This window comes from Chaetodon trifascialis, chromosome 2, assembly GCF_039877785.1.
Source record: "Chaetodon trifascialis isolate fChaTrf1 chromosome 2, fChaTrf1.hap1, whole genome shotgun sequence".
NCBI lineage: Eukaryota > Metazoa > Chordata > Actinopteri > Chaetodontiformes > Chaetodontidae > Chaetodon > Chaetodon trifascialis.
In genome coordinates this window covers 22,710,337-22,732,438 of record NC_092057.1, presented here as the reverse complement: position 1 = coordinate 22,732,438, position 22,102 = coordinate 22,710,337, and the positions used below count along the sequence as shown (strand labels likewise).

The window sequence follows — 22,102 nt, the reverse complement described above, 5'->3', positions numbered from 1 at the left end:
TCTGTTTCCAGCTGCCAGGTCCTTGTAAAATTAAAACAAACACGACCACCTGTACCCAGTATACAGCCAGAGGACCAAAATCACACATATGTTTTTTCCTTCTCCAGGTGTCAATCAGACGGAAGAAAAGTTGACATGTTTTCTTTAATGCAGCTGCATAAACCCTGAGAACATCTGCCCTTGAGGAACATCTGGATCTTTCATAAGGGTGAATTTGAGTTTTCCACTCTTTGAGTTTCCAGAAAATCTAGATATTTGGATAGGCAACAACATGGAAATGCAAAACAAATATCCCAGAATCTAACCACACCTTATCTTTTTTTTTTTTTTCTTTTTCTTTTTTTTTTTTATTCAGCTGCCTCCTCAGCAGACTGATAAACAGCATTTCCACCATGCACTGGGTCTGTCTGGAAAGCTGAAACCTCAGAGGTTATTAGGAAAACCTGAAGCTGGATCTAATCACAGATCCGCAGAAAACAAAAAGCTGAACCACGTCTTTACCACAAGAACAAGTAAAATCCAATCCTAACTTAGTGAACAGTGCCATGAGCTGAAGTCTGCACATTCAAACACTTTCAGAGCTGTAACATCTGCAGCAGTGTTAATCTAAGCAGCTCGGTGAACATCGTGTGCTGCCTAATGATTAAAAAAAGCCTTATTTGACATAACTTGTTCGACACAAAAGTGACACTTTAGGTGAGTAACGTCGTGCGTGCGCAGTGAACGCGAGCAGAGACAGTTGACAGAAGGTGCGGCGGAGGGATGAGACGCGGGTTTGACTCAGGGGGCGCACAGCAGCAGAGACGCCCACGCAGAGAAGCAGCTATAAGACCACCGGGACTCGCTATATGAGTATCAGTGGGGACCCTGTACAGCCATGACACAGCCAAACGGGTGGAGACATGGAAATTACTCTGCAAAAGTCACTGATGCTTTGGACTTTATCAAATAGAGACATGGTTTCTGATGTGAGGACAAAGACACTTGGCTGAAATCGTCTCACGGACCCTGCCTGTGGAGTGCCTCTGGATATTTGTGACTATCTTCTGGTTGTTCAGCTGGACTGAGAAGGATATCTGAGCGATGTCGTGGTGAGTCATTTCTTCATTTGAAATCTAATGATAAAAAAGAATAAAGTAGACTTTCTCTGAACATCAGCCAAAGAGAACCCACATGAAACGTTGGGTGGATTGCATGTGTGACAATGATCTGATTTATGAGATGTGTATTGTTTTATTACTATAATCAGAATTTTCCTCTTCATACTTTCTCACACGTTGCAAAGTTGCACAATATTTGCAAACGGGTTCCACCAATAGTGCGCATCCACCATCTAATAGCATTTCGACCTCAGATGATAAACCTTTGTGTAAGGATGGACAATGCATAACGTTTTTTTAAATCATGATAACAACAAGACTCTGTTCTGATGTCTCCAGCATGACACGATCTGTTTAGTCTCAGCTAACAGAAGTCATTCTGAGAGAAATCCCAGAAAATAACAAAAGGAGGTATGAAGATTATTGATATAAAAAAAAAATCCCCTATATGAGTATGATGAAGGATGCTAAACAAATACTATGCTGCAGTAGGTGCAGGTGTGTTTTGATATATTGCTTTTGCTTGTGTGTTGCTGGGTGGACCCTCCTGTTTATGACCTGTGTTTGACCACCAGCCAAACTAAACCTGAGTGATCAGAGTCCATCATGGAAACTATTCAAATCTTTAGTCATCTCTGAAGAACTTGTAGTTGGAGTATGTGTTTTGGAGAAAGTACATGGGCCTACTGTATGGGTTACAAATTAAATGAGTAAGGTTTCTTAGTACAGTGTTGGACTGCCATGAACTGCCAGAACAGCCTCGCTGCTCCTTCTCATGGCTTCTCCAGGATCAAGCAGCATTCTGTCCAAAGATTTGATGATGGTGGTGGGGAGCTTCGTCTATCATGTGCATTCATTATGTTTCCTCACCGATGCATTCAGGGTTCCTCCTGTAATTTTCATTTCTATGTCAAATGTGCAAATCAGCAGTATTTTACTTATGCTGATCCACAGCTCATTTGCTCTTTACAAATGTTGATCTTCTTTCTCTTGCAGCCTTCCTTAAAAATGGGCCCCATGAGCTTCAGGGTTCAGTGATGTTAGCTTTGAGCCACTACAACTCCTCAGCCTCCCCGCTCCCCCCTCGTTTCTATAATGTCAGCGCAGGGAAGGTGGAGGCCAGGGTGGCTGTTGAGGAGCTGCCGCAGCCAGGAAACCTCACCCTGGTGCAGCCCACCACCACTGGCGTCATTGTTGTCATATTGTCCATGACACTGGGCATCATCTCCAACATTGTGGCCCTCTTCATCCTGGCCAGCGCCTACTCCCGCCAGCGCCGGCGTACCAAAGCCACATTCCTTCTGTTTGCCACTTCACTGGTGGTCACAGATTTCATTGGCCATGTGATCCCTGGTGGCCTGGTTCTCCGACTCTACCTCTCTGGAGGTGTGCTCCCTGAGAACTTCAGCTCTTCTGATCGGATGTGTCAGTTCCTGGGTGGCAGCATGGTGTTCTTTGGCCTGTGCCCACTCTTCATGGGCTGTGCCATGGCTGCTGAGCGTTGCCTGGGTGTCACTAAGCCGCTGCTGCACTCATCACTGGTCACCAAAACCCGCACCAAGATCTGCCTGTCTGTCATCTGGCTGTTGGCTCTGTGCGTGGCCATGCTGCCGTGCTTTCAGCTGGGCTCTTACACCTATCAGGACCCGGGGACCTGGTGTTTCATTAACGTGCTCAGTGACACTAAGGAGGTGGATGTGGCGTTCGTGGTGCTGTTCTCCGGACTGGGTCTGACCTCGCTGGCTGTGGCGCTGGTGTGTAACACCATCAGTGGACTGACGCTGGTGCTCGCTCGGCTCAGGAGGCAGCCCGGCTCCCATCACTCAGCCAAGTCCCATGACATAGAGATGGTGGTGCAGCTGGTCGGCATCATGGTCACCTCATGTATCTGCTGGAGTCCTCTGCTGGTGAGTATTGGGAATTGCAATGAGAGGAGAGCTGTGATGTGAAAGCTGCCTTACTTTCTGCTTGTTGATTTTGCTGCATCTTTTAGGGTGGGACAACTTTCACCTTTCTTATTAGTGCACAGAGCTGGATGAGGGCATGTCAGAGTGCTAATGAACCAGGGTGACTGAATGCGCTTCTGTGGATGTGCAGGGATTGGGAGAAATATTTTTTCCAGGAATATGTCACTTAACAAGAGTGTGAAATTAGCGAAAGATTTAAAATATCAGAGTCAGAGACAGGTTTACTGCCAAGCAGACTTTCACCCACGAGGACTTTCCCTTGGTGTGAAATATATACAGTCTAAAGTGTTCTGTGATGAAACACCTTAAATTAGACGTGTAGACTTTATGTTAATGTAATGTGCAGTATGCATGGGGCCAGATGAGAGTCAGCATCAATGGGGGTCCCGGCCCTTGTTGATGAAGCCATTAGAAGATATTATTGTTCGTTTTAAATAAGATAGATAAGACAGTGTGGTTTGTAATAGATCTAGTTATATATAGGCACAGTTAACAACAGTTAGAGACATTAAACTTCTCTATTTTCACCTCTTTTTTACTTTCTGCTTGACTTTGTTGTGAGAAATTGTCAAAGAAAGAGACTCAAATGAACCGGCAAAAATGGCAATTCAATAGGAAAACAGTAATAATGATAACAAATACTGATCTCAGATTCTGCTGCATGTTCTTTAAATAGGGGTGAGCAGATCAATACCTGCAGCATTAATACTTCCATCAGGTGTTCTTCAGAGTATCACTTCTAGAGTCAGTCGGATCTCTGTTGCAGTCATTCCAGCAATGTGTGTGTGTGTGTGTGTGTGTGTGTGTGTGTGTGTGTGTGTGTGCACCTGCAGTGATCACCTCATTAGTCCAGAGAATTCACACACCATTTTAACACTGCAAAGCTGTCATTTTTGAGTAATTGGAGCTTTCTATCCATTCAGTGTTACCTGTCATCATATGATAACCTGCGCACGTTTCATGCCTGCAGATCTTTGGCTTGATGTCCGTGATCCGCTCCTACATGGGATTTGTTGGAGAGGATCTGCCACACTATAAAACCCTGATGGTGATGGGCGTGAGGCTGGCTACATGGAACCAGATCCTCGACCCCTGGGTCTACATCCTGCTGCGCCGCACCGTCCTCCGCAAGATCTACCTCATCGTGAAGTGCCAGGCAGGCCTGAGGGGTAACATGTTAGGCCGCTGGGAGCCCACCTCCTTTCCCAGCTCAGAGAAGAATGACGTCAACCAAGTATGAGCAGAGAGAAAAACTGATACCGTACTTTGTGGATGTGCTTCAACACGTACTGAATGTACCAAGAGCTCTGCGTACAAAGACGCTAAGAAGGAGACCCACATAGAAGCATGTGGAGGGAGCTAACCGTGTGGCTGTGACGGTGGAGCCAATCACATTAGACTTTCAGCATGACGTTTCTTGGCTGGTCCACTTGAGAAATGTTTAATGGATTTAATCAAAGTATCTTTTACACACACCGTCTTAAGTTTACCAGTGAATTCATCGTCTCACCTTACAAATGGAAGCTAGCTAATGCTATGATTTTGCACAAAGTATCATAAACATCCTCCTGTTTACTTATAATAAGTAAACATTCCTTATTATTACATACTCATTTGGAAAGTCGTGGCCACAGTATATGAATGCAGTACTAACAAGCTCGGTCGTGGGAAGGTGTCCTAAGGTGTGCAGAGCTGATACTTATAAAGGGACAGTATTTATGGTCTTATGTGTCAGCCTCATCCTCACCAGCTTTGAAAGGAAAAAATGAATGTTACAATGACTTTTTCAATGGAAAAGTGTGGAAGAATTGAGCTTTATTGATATAACCATCAGAGGGAGCTCCAGACCAAAACCCGAGGTATTTAGACTGTATTTGTAATGTTAATTATTCTGCTGAATGTATTTCATAAAGGGATGTTAATGTCCAGATACTGTTGAGTTTATGTATATGTTTAAATATGCTTCTCTAGTGTTTATACATTGCTTCATGTGAAATATTGCCAGATTTTATAAGTTAATACTTGAATTGTGCCCTCTGTTTACTGAGGATATGTAAAGAACTTCAAATTGAATGTAAATAAAACAATGCAATGTGACATTACACTGAACTTTTGCATTTATTTTTGACTTCTAGCCTTTTTCATGATTTTCCTTATAAATAGGCCAGTTGCAAAGGAGAATATTTGTGTGTTTAATGAATAGGCTACACTATGCGCAGTTACAAAACTGTTCCATATATATAATTATTATTATATGTATAATATATTTGTATGTCCATTCTATGTGAAGCACTCACTTGATGAATGTGATTTCTTTCTTGTAAAGCAAATTGAGCTGCAATTCCTGTATGTAAGGTACAAATAAAGTTCATTATGGTTTATTATTACTAAAATAATTCAGTACCAGTTTAAATTGCAGTGGAGAGTTTGAAGACATCTTTTATTAGTCACAACAACACAACATGCAGAGTTGGGAAACTGCATGCTTATGTGAAATTCTGCTCTGCTTTTGATCCATCCTTAGTCAGTCCTTCCTCCGCAGCAGACTGGGAGCAGTGAGCTGCCAGCCAACCGGCGCCCAGGGACCAGTTCCTTTATCTTCACCATTGGTCAGGTGGTGATCTTCTTGCATGCTTTTAGTGGGGTTTTTTATGGAGGATACCCCAGGTGAGCACTGGGACAACATGCAAACTCCACACTGAAAGGCCCCTATTCTTGAGCAGCAGGCACCGAAGGCATGGTGGAAGACACGCCCCCAGCACCCACAGCGCCCCAGGTGGGAATCGAACCTGGGACCTTCTAGCTGTAAGGCAACAGTGTTACCCCTGTTGCACCGTGCCACCATTAATTTGTACTGCTGTAGTCCGGTGTTCTCTCTGCTTTCCTGAGTATTAATTATCAAAATTAGTTATTTGGGCTGTGCATGAGTATTTCATAAAATATTGTCAGTGTGATCTGCAGCAGGGATTTCCTGCACAGTCATTCTGGACTTCACTCAGATGAAGATAAATCGCAAAGGATTCTCCACAAATGTTATGCAGATACGAAATCAAGAACATTGTTGACCCAAATGTTTTTATTCAGGCTTGATTCAGTTGCCATTCAGTTAGCTGATTTCTTCCATGCGCAAGTGTGTAGGCACGAGGTAGACAGTCTGGCTGTGTTGTGAGTAAACTTGAGATGCGGTGCAGTGCATCAATGAAATACTATTATTACCAGCTTCCTATTTTATCAATTTCCTCCAGTTCATTGTTTCTTTCCAACCACATTCACGTGGTCTACAGCTGCAAAATCCTTCCCTTCCTATTTCACAGGCCTGCCTGAAAAAGCTTTCTGCTATTTATTTATTTATTTATTTATTTATTTATTTATTTATTTATTTATTTATTTATTTATTTATTGCCAGAACAATAAGATAAATGCAAACAAGAGCCTGTCTTGAGCCTCCGCTACGGTCAACGGCGCTATGTACATACATTTGGTATCGCAATCCACCAAAAAACGCAAAGAAGAAGTAGTAGTAGTAGTCACGTGACCGTTCCCTGTTTGACGGCAACAAAAAGGTAGTAACAATACATCCAGAAGACCTACACTCAGCTGCCTGTTCGGTCGTTGACAGAGGTAAGCCTTAACTGCACAAACAAAACTTAGACAGAAGTCAGCGGTATTCTGCGAAATGGACATTTGTTGTAGCAAACGGACAAAAATGGCTCTGACATGCTGGCCAATGTTAGCAAGCTCGCTAACATCAAGTGGGCGGTTACCAGGCTGTAGCCTTAACCTGCTCAGCAAGTTTTCTACGTAATGTTAGCAAACAGCTGCTAGCAGAGCATGCATGTAGATAACTTGACGTAATTCATGACATTTGATTCTCATACTGCCAGCTATCTACTGGTGACCAAGAGAGGGTTTTCCATCCAAAACAGGCGGTAGATTCGGTCCGGAAGTCGTGACAACATGGCGTCCTCTGCAGCGTGGGATGAGCACCAGGCGTATGAGGAGCTACTGTACTGGGACAGCCTCATACAACAGGGCCACCGCCTCCTCCCGCATGATTTTGATAGGTACACACAACAAACAGCGCTGAGTGAAATCAGAAAATACAGTGGCATTGAGATAAAGGCGAGACAATTGAGTTTGTACAGCGCATTTCATGACCAGTAACCTCAGTGTGTGTTACATTAAAATGCATACAGCAAGCGATGTATATGAAAATCCAGATAATATAGTATTTTGCAAAAGTTCAGTAATGACAAAAACACGAATATAGCCCACAGACACACAGAGTTAATCATAGGCTTGAGAAAATACAACTTTTCCTTTTGCTTTGGAAGCAGTTTTATGCTGAAATCACTTTTATTGTCACAGTCTGTCAGTTTCAATGTACAATTCAGTATTATAGCCGTAGAGGACTGATTTCATTGTTCAAAGTGTCGATGACAAATGTTGCTTGTTGTGTTATTTTGCACACCTCGTTCATGCTTCTGCATTGTTGTCGCACCTGCTTTTCAGCGGCTTGCAGCCTGAAGCTTGTGGACTGTTCTCATCTTGTCATTTCATGCTTCCAGATACGAGGAGCTGCGCTATTGGTACGACTGCCTGTGCTACGAGGAGGAGCTGAGACAATACCACAACTACATTGCTGCTATGGAGGAAATGGAGGATAAGCGGCATTATGAGGTTTTTGTTTCACCTTGTAATTTGACTCACGTAGTCCACTTCTTCATATCTCCACATTCAGACTGGTCATCTAATGTTTTCCGTCAGCTTTTTGTTTCTTTTGTACTTTAAAAAGATTGCTCTTCCTCTTGCGTGAAAGCTGTGTCTGGTGCGTGTGAATGTTTCTTTTTCCAAGGGTTTTTTTTTTTTTTTTTAATCTTGCACTTCCTAACTGTTACTGTTAATATTGTACTTCCCAGTCCTATTTTTATTTTATACATTGTATGGGATTGCTGTTTCACTGGGATACATCAGAGTAGCAATAAACTGAATAAGGAATGCAATCTATTCATTACAGAAAAACACTTAATGGTATATGATGACAGTGTAAGCTAAAAAATACCATGTCTGACATTAACCTCAGTTTTTTCCACTTAAGGAAGCTGCAGCCCCCCAGGTGCACATACGGTCTCAATACGATCGCCACGTCATGGCCAAACACTCTGAAGTGTATCCCTCATCGGAGGAGCTGGAGGAAGTGCAGACCATCGTCTCCCATGTGGAATGTGCCCTTAAGACTGTGTCTGACCAGATGGATACTCCAAAAGATGACCAGGAAAATACAGAGGCATCGAGGTAAGAGAGGCATCCCAGTGGTCTGTGGCATATGTCCCAGTGATTAAAAAGGACTGTATGTCAGGTGTCTTTTTAAATCTTTTAACTCAGATATTTTCCCTCTGTATAAATAAATATTTTCATTCTTTTTTTGCTCCTCATAATGCAAGTGCCGAGTCACAAGAGCGTGTCCTGCGTGGGGTTATGAGGGTCGGCCTGGTGGCCAAGGGACTCCTGCTGAAGGGAGACAAGGACCTGGAGCTGGTGCTGCTCTGCTCCGACAAGCCTACTGTCACCCTGCTTCAAGAAGTGGCCGAGAAGTTCACTGCACAGTTAGAGGTAGAACTGCATACAAACAGTCGTTTCATGTCATTCTCCAGGTTATGTTTGCACCGTAGACATTAAGAGTCCTTTGCCTTCCTAATGTTTTGTTCCCCTTTTTAAATAGGAGACTTCTGCGGAGACATACACAGTAAGCCAGTGTCCAGAGACGGCAGACATCGTTGTGACAAGCGCCAAGGGGTCGGCCTTGACTCTCACCATCCACCTGACATCACCTCTTGTCAGGACGGTGCAAGAGAGCGAATCTGCCGAAGAAAATGAAGGTACATATGTTGGTCCAGGCTTGAAGTGGACATCAGCTACCACAGGCCTGATCTGTGCGTTGTCAGTATACAGACACTGTACTGCTCCTCTGATGTGTAACCCTGCACTGCCAATTGAAACGCCACACCCGTTGCTCATCTTCATCTCATTAAACCTCAGTGGAGCTTGTACAGTGACTGTCTCAGACCGATGCCAGTGAACAGCCAATGAGCTTTGGCTCTCCACTCGCTCGAGAGTCCTCCAACAGTGCGCCTCCTCTGTAGTCGCTGATACAGTCTACACATGTTGTTGATAACAATGCCAGTCATAAAAACAACTTTGTTTATTCTTGTTGAACTGTTTTCATGTTTGAAATGAAGGCTTTTCAAGAATAACAAGTTAAAGCGCGCATTGCATGTACTTGATGCTGAACATATACATTTGGCACCAGCTGCAGCAAAACTGATCAGCAGTGAGGACGTTTCTGTGGCTTGTCTTAGAAGAATTTAAATTCAACCAGACAGGAAAAAAAGGTTGAAATAAGTAAATCATTGTTCGTTTCGAGGGGAATGTCTTGATGTGTTATTCAGCATGAGCTGTAGTTACATGGGAGACTTAAGTGTCAGTGAGTCATTTAATGGTCAGGGGGAGTTTACTGAAGCCCCACGTAGAGAACCATACCGGTCTCAGTGCAGCTTTAGTCCATTTACTACACTGCACGTTGGGGCTGCACAATTGAAATGATGGCTTAATTGTGAGGGTGATTTTAGCTTCCATGGTCATTGAGACATGATCAGGTGCATCACAGACTCTAGGTTGAAGGCCTGACTGTGGTACATCAGAGTCACCGGTCAGGTGGAAGAGAAGTGGTAGACACTTATAAGATGAGTTGTTTGCACATATGTATGTTTTGAATAAACACACTTATTGTCCTGTTAGCAAACACGCTAACAAGCTTGTTAACTGCCTGTTAGCAACCTGGTTAGCTCAGAGAGCTTTACTTTGCTTGTTCAGTTAATTTTTATTAAATGAAATGGGGCTGCAAACGTAAACAAAGTGCAAGGGCAAAGTTAACAGGGCAGGTCAGAGAAGCTGTGGGAGCTTTTGTATTCAGACATTGAGGCTGGCAAAATGCATTTTCTATGATCTAACGCTAATAATCATTAGCAGGTCATTGTACAAAACATTCAGCTTGCAGCTTCTCTGTTTGGCTGGCGCTGACCTTTGCTTTCACCGGTCAAAATGACAAGCAGTAACTCACCTACACGGCCGCAAGTGGAAATTAAATCAACATTCAAGTAAATACAAGCATTGGATTGGACTCAGAATTGGAGATACCCAATGTTATAGGACTCTGATCCGGATTGGGTCAAAATAACTTCGAAATCGGAACTTAGCTAATGTAGGCAGCTGTTCTGGAGTTGCATCGTCTTCATTGTGATCAATGAGTTTATTTTGATAATGTTGCATTACTCTTGTTTTAAGTATTACTTAGTAGTATTATTGAATCAAATTATATCTACTGTAATGATAAGCTTTGAGAAAACACTGATTTCATATGAAGACTTTCAAAGATTTGATCATTTTTAATCAACTTAACATTTTTTTGTGTTTGCTAAATAAGGTTGCATGTTCCAGATAGTTGTCATTTCAGTTGAATATTATTATTATTATAATTTTGGCTGTTATCGTGCAGTCCTGTTGCAAGCATACTTTCCTGCTTGTCTGTTTTTCCTGTGTCCAGTTTGCAGAAGCCTAAAAGTTGCGGGCGTTAGATGAGTTGAATTGTATTTATAGTGTAGCAAATGAGCTAAAACTTGCACAAAGCTGGTATGGCCACTTGTGTTTCCGATCTCTCAGCCCGTTTAAGCCACTTTTGGATCAGGGACGACATCAGTTTTGCTGCAGTGTGGGGCAGACGTGAAGATTCTCTAAATGCTTGTGATTTACAACTGATTGCCTTTTAGTTTGTCAAGTTTTTTAGGAACGCTGGACCTTTGACCAACTGGACATACTGTCTCAGGAGGGGGGAAAAGCAGCAAACCCAAGCCGAGGGGCTGAGGGAAGGGGGTATTTATTCTGGTTGACCCAGTGCATACATTAACATGTTATGCAATGTTGTAACTTTCACACGCTATGGAAATGTTAGCTGGGAGTTGTGACACGTGACTATTATGCTTGTCAGGGCCAAAGATTCACACATTAGATACTTGGGACCCCCTTTCCCTGCTGCTGCTGGTTTGGGGAAAGCTGCTACTCCCTGAGCTGCAAGACAGAGCCGACCCCCTTGGTCAAACTGTACCTTTTCTTCTTACCCCACCTCGTCAATAGAAACGCGAACAGTCAACGATCCGCCGGACGTTCTGGACAGGCAGAAATGCCTATCTGCCTTGGCGTCTCTCCGCCACGCCAAGTGGTTCCAGGTTTGCATTCACGTCCTTATTTGTACGTAAGGTTGTTTCTTGTTGTTGCTTTGAATGGTCTCTTTATTATTTTCTCTCCATTTAGAGACAGTAACACTTTGTTAACTGTGCCTTCAGTAGTTGTCGATTTAGTCCATAATATTAAAATGTCGGAAGCTGAAGAATTGTCCTTGTTAACTCGTGAGGAGTGGTCTGCTGATCCATACCAATGACAGATTTGGATAAATCATTGGTATCGACACCAGCATATAATTTATCAAAATGTCCTCTGTCAGACTGAGCTCTCTGTCTATCAGCTCCACTGCTCTTGTCCACAACAAACAGCATGTGGGCAGTGTGTAATGATACGGATTGGCCTTGGCTCAGTTGTTCTGACCTGTCTGTGCTTTGTTTTCGGGATCGTTTTGTGGAACCTCAGAGAGCTCGAAGTTGAGGTCACGCCAGAGTCAGCAGCTCCTCTGAACTTTCGTTTTGTTTGTGTCTCCAGGCCAAAGTCAACGATCTGACTTCTGCCGTCGTCGTGATCCGGATCATGAGAGACTTGTGTAACCGTGTTCCCACCTGGGCGCCACTCTCAGGATGGGTGAGGAAACTGTTGTTGTCCAATATGTAGTTGTGTGTAAACCAGCTCTGTGATCAAAACCTGGAGCAGCACCTTGATAAGTAGCATCTGTACTCTGCTCTCATACCCACGTAGCCTCTTGAGCTGCTGGTGGAGAAGGCTATTGGTACCTCTGAGAGGCCAATGGGAGCAGGCGAGTCGTTGCGCAGGGTTTTGGAGTGTGTAGCATCTGGAATCCTCTTGGAAGGTGAACCTTTTATTGAGTTGTGAAACCAGCATGGATATTTCTACACTGGCATTAACATTGACTTACATACATTGACGTGTATCTGTTCAAAGATGGTCCTGGAATTAAAGATCCGTGTGAGAAGGAACCAGTCGATGCCACCGCAAATCTGACAATGCAGCAGCGTGAAGACATCACGCAGAGTGCTCAGGTAAAGATGGGGCTGCTAACACATGCAAGTCATATTTTTGAACCCTGGAAATAGCACCTAACTTTTGTCTTTTCCTTAGTTTGCCTTGAGGCTGTGTGCGTTTGGACAGATGCACAAGGTGTTGGGGATGGACTTCAAACCTATAAAGCCCCGGAAATCAGTGGGAGCCAGCGGCAAAGATGGCACAGGTACTTGGTGATCTTTGTCCTTTCCCTTTCTGTGCTGTTCACTCTCATTAAAAAGTCTGTTCTCAGCCTTGCTTCTGATGTTTCATGCAGCTCAGATACCACCTGCCGGGCACTTCAGCCTGCCAGCTAAGAGACCTTACACAGAGGTGGAGAAAGAAGAGGATGAGCTCCATCTCAACAGCAAACAGAGGAAGTCTCTGAAGTTCCAGAAGCGCTTTCAGAGGAAATCATGTTAGTAATGATTATCAGAGGGCTGATTTTTGTATTGGTGTCAATAGTGAAAATTCTTCTTTAGGAATCTGTGTAAAAAAAGAAAGAAATAATGATAACACTGGAGCCCTTGTGAAGCTGGCCTTTATGTGCTGTTTTTCATTTAACCTCGTGCTTATATTTCTCTCTGCCTTTTCTCCACAGTCACAGATGATTTTAGCATGAATGCTGTGATGCGTCTGAACCAGTACAGACCTGGTCTGGAGTACCGACTTACATCTCAGACTGGTCCAGTCCACGAGCCGGTCTTCACAATGGCTGTGGACTTAAATGGGAAGACGTACGAGGCGACGGGGCCCTCCAAACGAGCAGCCAAGCTTAATGTAGCCACCAAGGCAAGACTCTTCTATTTCTATCTGCATGAGTTCTCTTCGAAGTATGTCACTGCTGGAAAGGATGGTATTGGCATAAAAGTGAGGTAGAGGTTTTTGGTTTGGATTTGAGGTGGGGAACGAGCACAGCACTGACAGAATCCTGATTCATATTTGATCAGTACTGCCTCGTTTTTCTTTGACACAAAGTTGTCCATGCTGGCATTTCATTGGCTTGCTGTGACATAACTCCGCCCACCCCCTCCTACTCCCACTGCCCCCTGGCGTGGAGTAACCATGACTGGATGATGTGAAAATAGACACAATTGCCCAACCCTTGTTGATTTGCATATACTCACACTGTAATGATACTAACCTGATTGAAAATCGATAGTTTTCCCTTTAACTTGCTTTATTATAGTTACTGGTTTCCCAAGTAACCGGCCTGGCTGCTCACTTATTGGCTACAAAGATGAACCCACTCTTGATATCTATGTTGGTCTCAATTCCTGTTGTAGTGTACTGATTGACCCCCAAGCACATCACTGACAAAAAACCAAACCTTGGATTTCAGGCAGTAGTCATTAAATCAGCAGTAAGGCATTTGTTCACTCCGTTTATTTTCACTGTGTGTATTGATCCTTGCCCTGCAATCGGCTGGCGACCGGTTCAGGGTGTACCCCGCCTCTCGCCCGTTGAAGCTGGAATAGGCTCCAGCCCCCCGCAACCCCGAAAGGGATAGGCGGTACAGAAAATGGATGGATGGATGTATGTATTGATCATTCCTTAACTGTTACAGACACACTGGAGATCTGAATGAATGAAGAGTTGTTGCTGTTTAAGTTCTTGTCACTTCAAGTTTTGACTTTTGTCATTCACAGGTCCTGCAGGATCTCGGTCTTCCAACAGGCTCAGAATCGAAGTCAGAGTCCAGTGGTGATGCTGAAGGAAGCCTGGAATCGGTGAAAGCGTCTTCCTCGGCCTCTGCTACGTCAGACGACGTATGTACCCCAGTGTCTCCCTCTGGAGTGATGCATTTATAGGTCTCCTTTTAAAAACTGCAACACAGTGAAGCAGTGTCAACATCTGCTTTCGTCAGAGAGAAAAGAAACTGAGATGTTCTTGGATAAAGCGTTTACAGATGTGTTTTTAACAGCCATTGTTTGGCTTGCTTTGAACAGAGTGGTCAGGGTCCTATCCTGACTAAAAATGGCAAGAACCCTGTGATGGAGCTGAACGAGAAGCGCCGCAGCCTGAAGTACGAGCTGTCTGCGGAGACGGGGGGCTCGCATGAAAAGTGCTTTGTCATGGAGGTGAGTCAGCAGTATTACAGGCAGGAAAGAAGACTGAAAAGGTGATGAAAAGGTTTCTGTCGGGTTTCTTCCTCAACCTTTATTTTCAAGTGTAGGAAACACTAAAATTAAAACATGTTGATGTCTGATGTGCATCAAAGCTTTTTATGGGATGTCTATCACAGAAAAAGAGCATTGTAGAGTCCACTCAAGATTTCAAGCGCTTCAAACTTTGCCAGTTCTAAGCAGTAGATCAGAGTAAGAATAAAGACTTTATGGACAGTAATGCATGTCAGTTTTGAAAGGTTATCTTTTTCCTGTCCGTCAGGTGGAGGTTGATGGGCAGAAGTTCAAAGGGAGGGGCTCAAATAAGAAGGAAGCAAAGGCGTTCGCTGCCCTCGCTGCTCTGGAGAAGCTGTTCCCAGACGACAACGGACTGACAAACACCAACAGGAATCCTGCAAAGAAGAAGATCACTTATACTGATATGGTAATTTAACACTGCTGAGCCTGATGGCCCAAAGCAGTGAGGGTACATTTCCCTTAGAGTGTGCACTGAATAGCCTTATTTGGTAGAATTCAGACTCAATTATTAATGTTGACTAAAACATTCAGTTCTTTTGATGTATCAAAAGTCACCACACCTCAAAAATACATGCCCACTTAAAGATGCATCTGTGCATTAAGATTCTCTGAAACACCACTGCATGGACATTTCCACAAGATCACACTATGTCGCATCGAAAACCATTTGCTCTTTACATAAAATCTGCCGTTTCTTGTTCGACAGCACATTCCAGGGTTCGGCACCATCCGTGGCATTCCCTCAGACTCTGGCTCTCGAGGCTGGGGTCCCAACAGAGGTCGAGGCAGGGGCCGGGGTAAACCTTTTCCTCCAGGACCCAGTTACAACAAGAGTAAGAGGAATTTTACACTCTCTAAGTGTCGGCTTGGACTTTGTACACTTCTGAGGAAACTGACTAAATAGTCATTTCTGTCCTTCATTTTAAAAGCCAACTACAGTTATGAGAGCAGCACTGGCACAGGCTATCGTAAGTATACACTCTGCGGACTGACTTGTGGTGTTTTGTTTGTGTTTTGCCACTGAATTAAACAAAATAGGAAGAATTTTTATAGATTGTTCCTGTTTCATTTCATAAATGTTCAGCTTGATTCCTCTCAGCCACCTCTCATTGGTGATGTGCTCATTTTAGTTTGCACCCAGCATGTGTTTTCTTTATTTCATGTAGTTTTCATGTGGTTCTGTTTTCTCCATTGAAGGAAAAATAGTCTGTTTGACACATGATTTGACACAATAGTGATATTGCTCTTGTTTCAACTGTCTTTTAGATAAACTGTATGGTAATAACACAGCCAAAGGCCCCGACCTCACTGCACCAGGCAGCAGCATCGGCTACGGCACCTTTTACCCAGAGAGCACCTACTCCTCCCCACCCGTCTCCAGCTCCATCTCCAGCACCACAAAGGGGGAAAGCTACCAGTCGATGCCTCCTCCCGCCGACCAGGAGAGCCCCTACAGCTACGGGTATGGAGATGAAAAGAAGAAGATGCTGACCCAAAGTCAGACCGAGGCCCAGGGCGGAGACTTTTCAATGTACAGCACAGCTTACCCTAGTTCAGTGACGGGTGGCCAAATGTATAATAATTATGGTGAGTAATGATGTTGCAAAGTGAAATCCACCCCTGCCGTCAAATAAAACTCTTCCTGCCTGTGTGTTTTTGATTTTGATTTGCAGATGATCCCTCGCTGCCGTTTCACTATCCTGTTTTAAGAGAAAATGTATCAGATAAAGGAAATGACGCCTTCTGGTCTGATCTTGCTCCACAGGTTGGGGAAACCAGTCGTCCTGGGGGAGTCAGCAGGGGTATGGCATGTACCAAGGCTTCGGAGGACAAAACCAGGGCTCGTACTCTGGATACAGCAACATGAATTATTAATCGTCACACCCCGTACAGCCTTTCTCACCTCACTATGCCGCACTTTTGGCTCCGACTGTCCACCCTTAATGATGACCCTGGGATTCCACCTCTGAAAAGGAAAAAAAATTGCTTGTGTTGTCTCTGAAAGTGGAATTTTGCTGTTTTTTTGTTTCACCTGAATTGTTAGTTCATGGACATCTGCTCATAGCAACTGTAGGTGACAGATTCAGGCTTATGTTTTGGTTAAGTCGAGCTGCAGCAGCCCTTTCCATATTGACATGAGTGTAAAAAATCATTGTCTTGTTTATCATTGTCTTGTTTCTAGGGTTTTTTGTGTGTGTTTTTGTTCGTTCTTAGTGTACTGGACAGGTTCTGTATCAGTATGTTTTGGGTTTATTTAAAGCTGCTCGTAGTTTTGAACTGAAGATTTATTCATGTCTGTATCACAAAATGCTCTAATCTTGTAAAATAAATGACTTATTTTGGAGCAAAGCTTGTGACCATCCACGTGCTAATTCACAGACAAGTACTGAGTTCCTCAGATGAAATTTAAGCACTATTAGTTCATTAGTTACTATGATGGAAGTTCAAATGTCGTTGATGGGCTACCATCTGATGTTATGAAATATGTCTGTAAAGCTGAAATCCCAGTCAAATTGAGTGTCCCTTTAAAAATATATCCAAAATATTCCTCAGATCAGTGTTATTGGGGATCTGTTGCAATACTCATGTTGCTGTGAGGGGCTTCTGCAGTGCATGCAGCTGCTTCACGGTGTCAGCCAGGCTAGCACGTAATCTCTCCACGTATTGTGTGTGGTCTGTATGTGCTCACAGATGATGGACCTCACGAACTCCTGTGGGCAAATTAGGTCGCTAGTTGCTGCACCATTCTTCTTCTGGCCATGTAAAAATTGGTCTCTTCTTGATTTAGGCCTGCAAAATGTAAATTCACAGTTTATAATGGACTGACAGTGACACCAATATCTGATCAACAGACGATGATTGTGCGTTTGCATCAAAGTGAGAAGAGGGCCGGGTGTCCTGTTTCAGTTAAAGGGACAGAAGAAGGAATATAAGTTCTTCTGTGAGACCAAGCAATTTGGCCGTGTCTTCAGCAGTTATTGTGCTTTATGTCAAGCAATAAGCTGTTGAAATAAACTCACTTGGTTATATTTAATTCCCAGATGATCCAGAAGTCTTACTGGGCGTAAGCACAGAGATGGGAAATAAATAAAGAAGGGAAACAGTGATTAACACGGAAGTGGAAAGACTGGAGCGTGAACGCCAGTTATTATAACCATTGTGGATCACATGTGTCTAGATGACCCTCCAGTCCCAGACTGAGTCAGGGCGTGAGCAATGATCATGCCCTGGCGGCGTGTCCTGCAGCCTCTCGCTGGGGAATGCTGATAAAAGGCAGGCAGGATGAGTGTCATGTAGAGTGTCCCTTCAGGACATCCAGAGCACACCTACCAGTTATCAGCCGTAAGTGACACTCTTATCTCTGCATACTGACATCCACTCTTAACAAGATGTCTTCTTGTCAGCCAGCTTTGTTTTCTTTTTGATGGGAGAGGTTTGAGGCCTTAGATACTGCTTTACCGTCTACTCTGGCTGATGAAGGTCATTTGGTCTGTGTGCTTCACAAACAGCAGAGTTTCCTCTTTAAAAGAAGCAGAGATGCAACACTGCTGTGACAGACATGAAACTGTGACCTCTGACCCTCTCAGCCTCATAGACATGGCTGCTTTGATTAGCTTCTATTAGCTCCAGCTGGGACATGTCAGCTTCAGGCAGCAGCCAATCACAAGTCACCTTCAGACATAAAACAAGACATGCTGTTGTTGTTCAGTGAGGTAGGAGGGAAAGAGGAAGCATAGGCTCACATGGTAAGTCGCAGCTGTGGTTTGTTCGCTTCATGTTTCTGTTTTTTTGGGGGCGTGTTTACTTTCGTTTTTGGCTGGCTGCGTGCCTCGTTCTCCATTTGCACTATGTTAAGCTGTGGTTCTCACTGTCTGTTTTATTTTGTTTTTTGATTTCTTTAAGATGGCACTTACACTGGTATCCATCTTAATTGCTGCCATCCCTGTGGTCTACTGCTATCCTACTACCTTCCAAGATCTCCAGGAACTTGGCAGTAAGTATCCCTTCAACACAACGTTTCACAATCTCCTGTGAACAGTTTGCTAGCCATATGAGAGCTTCCCTCTCAGACTTTCAGCTGTTACGGCTTTGTTTTGTTACCTTACAGAAAACAGAACCTCCATTAAGTTCCTGGCTGTGGGAGACTGGGGTGGAGTGCCTTATCCCCCGTACATCACCGCTGTGCAGAAGGCTACAGCTCGAGAAATGAGCAAAGTAGCAGAGCAGATGGGAGCTGACTTTATTCTGGCCCTTGGCGACAACTTCTACTACAAAGGTGTGGACAGTGTGGATTCACCTCGGTTTAAGGTCAGTTGAGTAAACTTGATCTATTTTGAAAAAGCAACATTATGGAGGTGACAAAACAAAACCCTGGTTTCTCTTGTGAATTTATCAGAACACGTTTGAGGCCGTGTACACTCAGAAGTCTCTCAAAGTCCCCTGGTACGTGCTTGCTGGCAATCACGACCATGCGGGGAACGTCAAAGCACAGATCGAGTACAGCCACAGGTCTGACAGATGGTAAGGGGCCACTTTAGAAAGCTCTTTTGAAAGTTCAGACATCCTTAAGTCTTAAAGTGCTGATGAAAGTGTCAAACTATGCTCCCTTCATTCTTAGGAAATTCCCATCTTACTATTACGAGCTGAACTTCCACATCCCCAACACAGGGAAGACCTTGACCATCATCATGCTCGACACCATAATGCTGTGCGGTAACTCGGACGACTACGTGGATGAGAAGCCCAGAGGGCCGCTGCGTGCGGTGGATGCCAACCGTCAGCTGACCTGGCTGCAGGAGAGACTGGCTCGCTCCACTGCAGACTTCCTACTGGTGGCGGGCCACTACCCTGTGTGGTCCGTGTCCGAACACGGGCCCACAGAGTGCCTTCTGCGGAGGCTTCATCCTCTGCTCATTAAATACAAGGCCACTGCTTACCTCTGCGGTCATGACCACAATCTGCAGGTTGGTTCAGGCAAAGTGTGCTAAACACTCTTGGTATGAATGTGAAAGGCTGCTATAATCCCATCTTGTCTCTGTCCCCTGCAGTACATCGAAGAGTCTGGTGTGGGCTACGTGGTGAGCGGAGCAGGGAACTTCCTGGATCCTGATGTCCGTCACTGGAACCATGTTCCCAAAGGTTCTGTGAAGTTCTTCACTGGCCAAGCTTCAACGCTGGGAGGCTTCATCCATGCAGAAGTCACAAAGAACAAGATGACTGTGACCTTCTTCCAGGCTAAAGGCACTTCTCTCTATCGCACTGTCCTCTCTCAAAGGAACTTTGACTAGATCAGCTAACTACATGAACATTCAAGTCTTTCAATTACATAAAACATTAGCCTGCAGTGTAGTTTGAGATCAAAGTAATGGCTGTTAATCCAGTGTTTTTAAAGTTTGGCATTAATATTTCAAAGCAATTATGGTATTTTTTTTTTTTTAAAAGGGAATCAGTTTTACATATAAATTGTTTAAAGAATAAATGTGGTTTGTAAATTGTCTTTGTCAGCTCTGTCGCAGTCTCATGACTTGAACTGGTGTTTGTACCAGACTTCTGTGTCAGTTGGTTAAAATGTGGTTAATCAACTGCTTGGAGAGCAGTATGTGTCCTCTGCAAGCACAGCTGAAAACAGAGTCGCTCTGTGTGGGGAAGCAGTTTCTGTATGGAAACTGAAGCTTGGGGTGAGTTCAGGAGTGAATGCATGAGTAGTTTTCATGCAGGCATTCTCAGGTGTGTCCAAGCAATTGTATTTTGAACCAGTCAAAACCTGGTAGCTGCTCCTCTACAAGTTCTAGTGTAAATGCTGCCTTTGTTTTTCAAAAGCTTATGAGCTGTTCTGACTTTGCATGTGATCCTCTGATCTAAATGCTCAAAATGCTGCATGTGCATGAATTTCTATACAGAAACAACCCTACAGGCACCATAAGGTACATGGATTAAGATGTAGTAGGGATGTTTATTTGGGCCCGAAGTCCGGAATGAGCTTTTAAGTTGAGTCTATATAGTGGCATGTCTACCAGTGTTACTAATAAAGAACAAGCACAGTGGCTTCTTTGTTCTGTTCTTGCTCAGTCATGTGACTGTAATAAGCATTATGCCATGAACTTGCAGTTCTGCACATCTAAGCCATTACAATTCCTAAGGCTTGTATAAGCTTTCCTGCTAATTCTGTATTTGTTGTACATTTTAGAAAATTGTTTCATACACTGAGATCTGGAAGAAGCACATCACTAATTGGTTGAGAGAATTGGTTCAACATTTCAAAATGAGGATTATTTTGCAAATCTGTCAAGTCCAAGAGCTGTTGTAACACATTTGGATCCCATCACCCAGCCCTTAAATGTTTGGAGCAAACAGCAGTTGTTTCATGTTAGAGGCCCGTGTGCGCAGTGTCGATACGGATGTGGCTTGCTGCTGCTGAACGACACGAGAGGTCAAGACTTCCACAATCACTGCCTCCACAGAGAACCACCTGACCTGCCAACAGAGGATTTGGCTGAATGATAACAGATTGGCAGTGGCAGCCACAAGGATAAACTCAGCCAACCAATGACAGGTGACCTGGGAGAGAAGCAGAGACCCAGAACAGACGGGTCTCTATTTTTCACCCTCCTCCTGCTGACATGTTGAATTGTTCAGCTTTACTACCACTGATGCCTGCAGAGTAAGTTGGTTGTTGAGAACACTGAGAAAACAAATATATGTACAATACATGCAAATGACCACAGTATGTTGGTTAACAGGTTCACAAACCCCCAAACAGAGCATGCAATAATGCCTTTTTTTATTATGTAAAGAAATATCATTGATATTTTTCTCTTGTGCACTTCTTTCTTACCCACTGTGCGGCTATTATAGGACTACTGACTCTTAGTCTGTTTAATTAGTGATTAGGATAAATTACAGTCTGCTGTTTTGTCACGTATCATCATCCATAGCTGGACTGACAGAACTGAGTCAGTGCCAAAAAGAAATCGGCCGAGGATAAGCTGTCACCTAAGGATAAAGCACAGGTAAGGATCACTTAACCCCGACTGACGTAGATCAGGTAGGATGACGACTGGACCCTACACTAATCGTATACATGTATGTGTTCACCTCTTACCTTCAGGGGTCCTCAGTGGGAGCCACAAGTGGTTCTCAGGTGGTATTAAACAGTTTAAATTCATGATTAAAGCATATAAAATCATTTTAATAGTAACCATCAAAAGACTGTGAAATGGGTTGCTAAACCAACACACAGTTATCACCTTAATCTGCTGCTCCCCCTCTGCTTCATACTGAGTTCCAGCTCATTGTTTAGCTGAGTGGACCATAAATTTACTGTTTTGCTTCGGTCTTTCTACTCTCACAGCATCATTCACTTTAAATAAGTAAGTAAAGAAGCTCTCAAGGAACACCACACACCTCTTTCTCAGCTCTAAACCGCAGACAGACACAGTTAGCTGGTGAACATAGAGAGCATCGAGCAGCTGTAGAGCACTGTTGACTGGCACGTAACCTGATGGGAGCCATGTTCCTACTGTAGTGACATTTGCAGAGGTTGTTTAGTTACTTCAAATTTTGAACCTTTATATGGTCGTGTGTTTCCTTTACTGTCTGTGTCATGTTC

At 43.8% G+C, this 22,102-nt stretch overlaps 3 protein-coding genes across 6 annotated transcripts; all 3 read left to right on the top strand.

Annotated features, from left to right (window-relative positions):
* The first annotated feature begins 902 nt into the window (after positions 1-902).
* Positions 903-5,165, top strand: ptger1a (prostaglandin E receptor 1a (subtype EP1)). Its single transcript, XM_070985489.1, has 3 exons — positions 903-1,091; positions 2,097-3,007; positions 4,038-5,165. The coding sequence occupies exons 2-3, from the start codon at positions 2,138-2,140 to the stop codon at positions 4,305-4,307; spliced, it is 1,140 nt and encodes a 379-aa protein (XP_070841590.1). The 5' UTR covers positions 903-1,091; positions 2,097-2,137; the 3' UTR covers positions 4,308-5,165.
* A 1,407-nt stretch (positions 5,166-6,572) lies between these two features.
* ilf3a (interleukin enhancer binding factor 3a) lies at positions 6,573-16,842 on the top strand. Of its 3 annotated transcripts, none has more exons than XM_070976393.1 (20): positions 6,573-6,688; positions 6,994-7,131; positions 7,636-7,747; positions 8,166-8,362; positions 8,512-8,680; positions 8,790-8,946; positions 11,258-11,349; positions 11,837-11,932; positions 12,047-12,158; positions 12,251-12,348; positions 12,428-12,536; positions 12,627-12,767; positions 12,951-13,141; positions 13,999-14,118; positions 14,299-14,430; positions 14,738-14,899; positions 15,200-15,326; positions 15,423-15,461; positions 15,760-16,080; positions 16,259-16,842. In XM_070976393.1, the coding sequence occupies exons 2-20, from the start codon at positions 7,025-7,027 to the stop codon at positions 16,366-16,368; spliced, it is 2,592 nt and encodes an 863-aa protein (XP_070832494.1). In that variant the 5' UTR covers positions 6,573-6,688; positions 6,994-7,024; the 3' UTR covers positions 16,369-16,842. The 3 variants fall into 3 exon arrangements, with proteins under 3 accessions (XP_070832494.1, XP_070832501.1, XP_070832487.1); XM_070976400.1 differs by having other exon boundaries at positions 6,579-6,688; positions 6,952-7,131; XM_070976386.1 differs by having other exon boundaries at positions 6,581-6,688; positions 8,151-8,362.
* A 984-nt stretch (positions 16,843-17,826) lies between these two features.
* acp5a (acid phosphatase 5a, tartrate resistant) lies at positions 17,827-20,537 on the top strand. Of its 2 annotated transcripts, none has more exons than XM_070981622.1 (6): positions 17,827-17,835; positions 18,397-18,487; positions 18,602-18,801; positions 18,890-19,014; positions 19,112-19,457; positions 19,542-20,537. In XM_070981622.1, the coding sequence occupies exons 2-6, from the start codon at positions 18,397-18,399 to the stop codon at positions 19,779-19,781; spliced, it is 1,002 nt and encodes a 333-aa protein (XP_070837723.1). In that variant the 5' UTR covers positions 17,827-17,835; the 3' UTR covers positions 19,782-20,537. The 2 variants fall into 2 exon arrangements, with proteins under 2 accessions (XP_070837723.1, XP_070837715.1); XM_070981614.1 differs by lacking the exon at positions 17,827-17,835 and adding an exon at positions 18,201-18,239.
* Positions 20,538-22,102: the final 1,565 nt, after the last annotated feature.

What these genes read in the sequence shown, in the direction of transcription:
- ilf3a (XM_070976386.1), top strand. Translation starts at nt 7,025, where the DNA reads ATGGCGTCCTCTGCAGCGTGGGATGAGCACCAGGCGTATGAGGAGCTA. An exon ending in GCCACGCCAAGTGGTTCCAG is followed by an intron (nt 11,350 to 11,836) that starts GTTTGCATTCAC and finishes TTGTGTCTCCAG; the next exon opens with GCCAAAGTCAACGATCTGAC. An exon ending in CCAAATGTATAATAATTATG is followed by an intron (nt 16,081 to 16,258) that starts GTGAGTAATGAT and finishes CTTGCTCCACAG; the next exon opens with GTTGGGGAAACCAGTCGTCC.
- acp5a (XM_070981614.1), top strand. An exon ending in AGATCTCCAGGAACTTGGCA is followed by an intron (nt 18,488 to 18,601) that starts GTAAGTATCCCT and finishes GTTACCTTACAG; the next exon opens with AAAACAGAACCTCCATTAAG. An exon ending in AGCCACAGGTCTGACAGATG is followed by an intron (nt 19,015 to 19,111) that starts GTAAGGGGCCAC and finishes CTTCATTCTTAG; the next exon opens with GAAATTCCCATCTTACTATT.
- ptger1a (XM_070985489.1), top strand. Translation starts at nt 2,138, where the DNA reads ATGTTAGCTTTGAGCCACTACAACTCCTCAGCCTCCCCGCTCCCCCCT. An exon ending in TCTGCTGGAGTCCTCTGCTG is followed by an intron (nt 3,008 to 4,037) that starts GTGAGTATTGGG and finishes TCATGCCTGCAG; the next exon opens with ATCTTTGGCTTGATGTCCGT.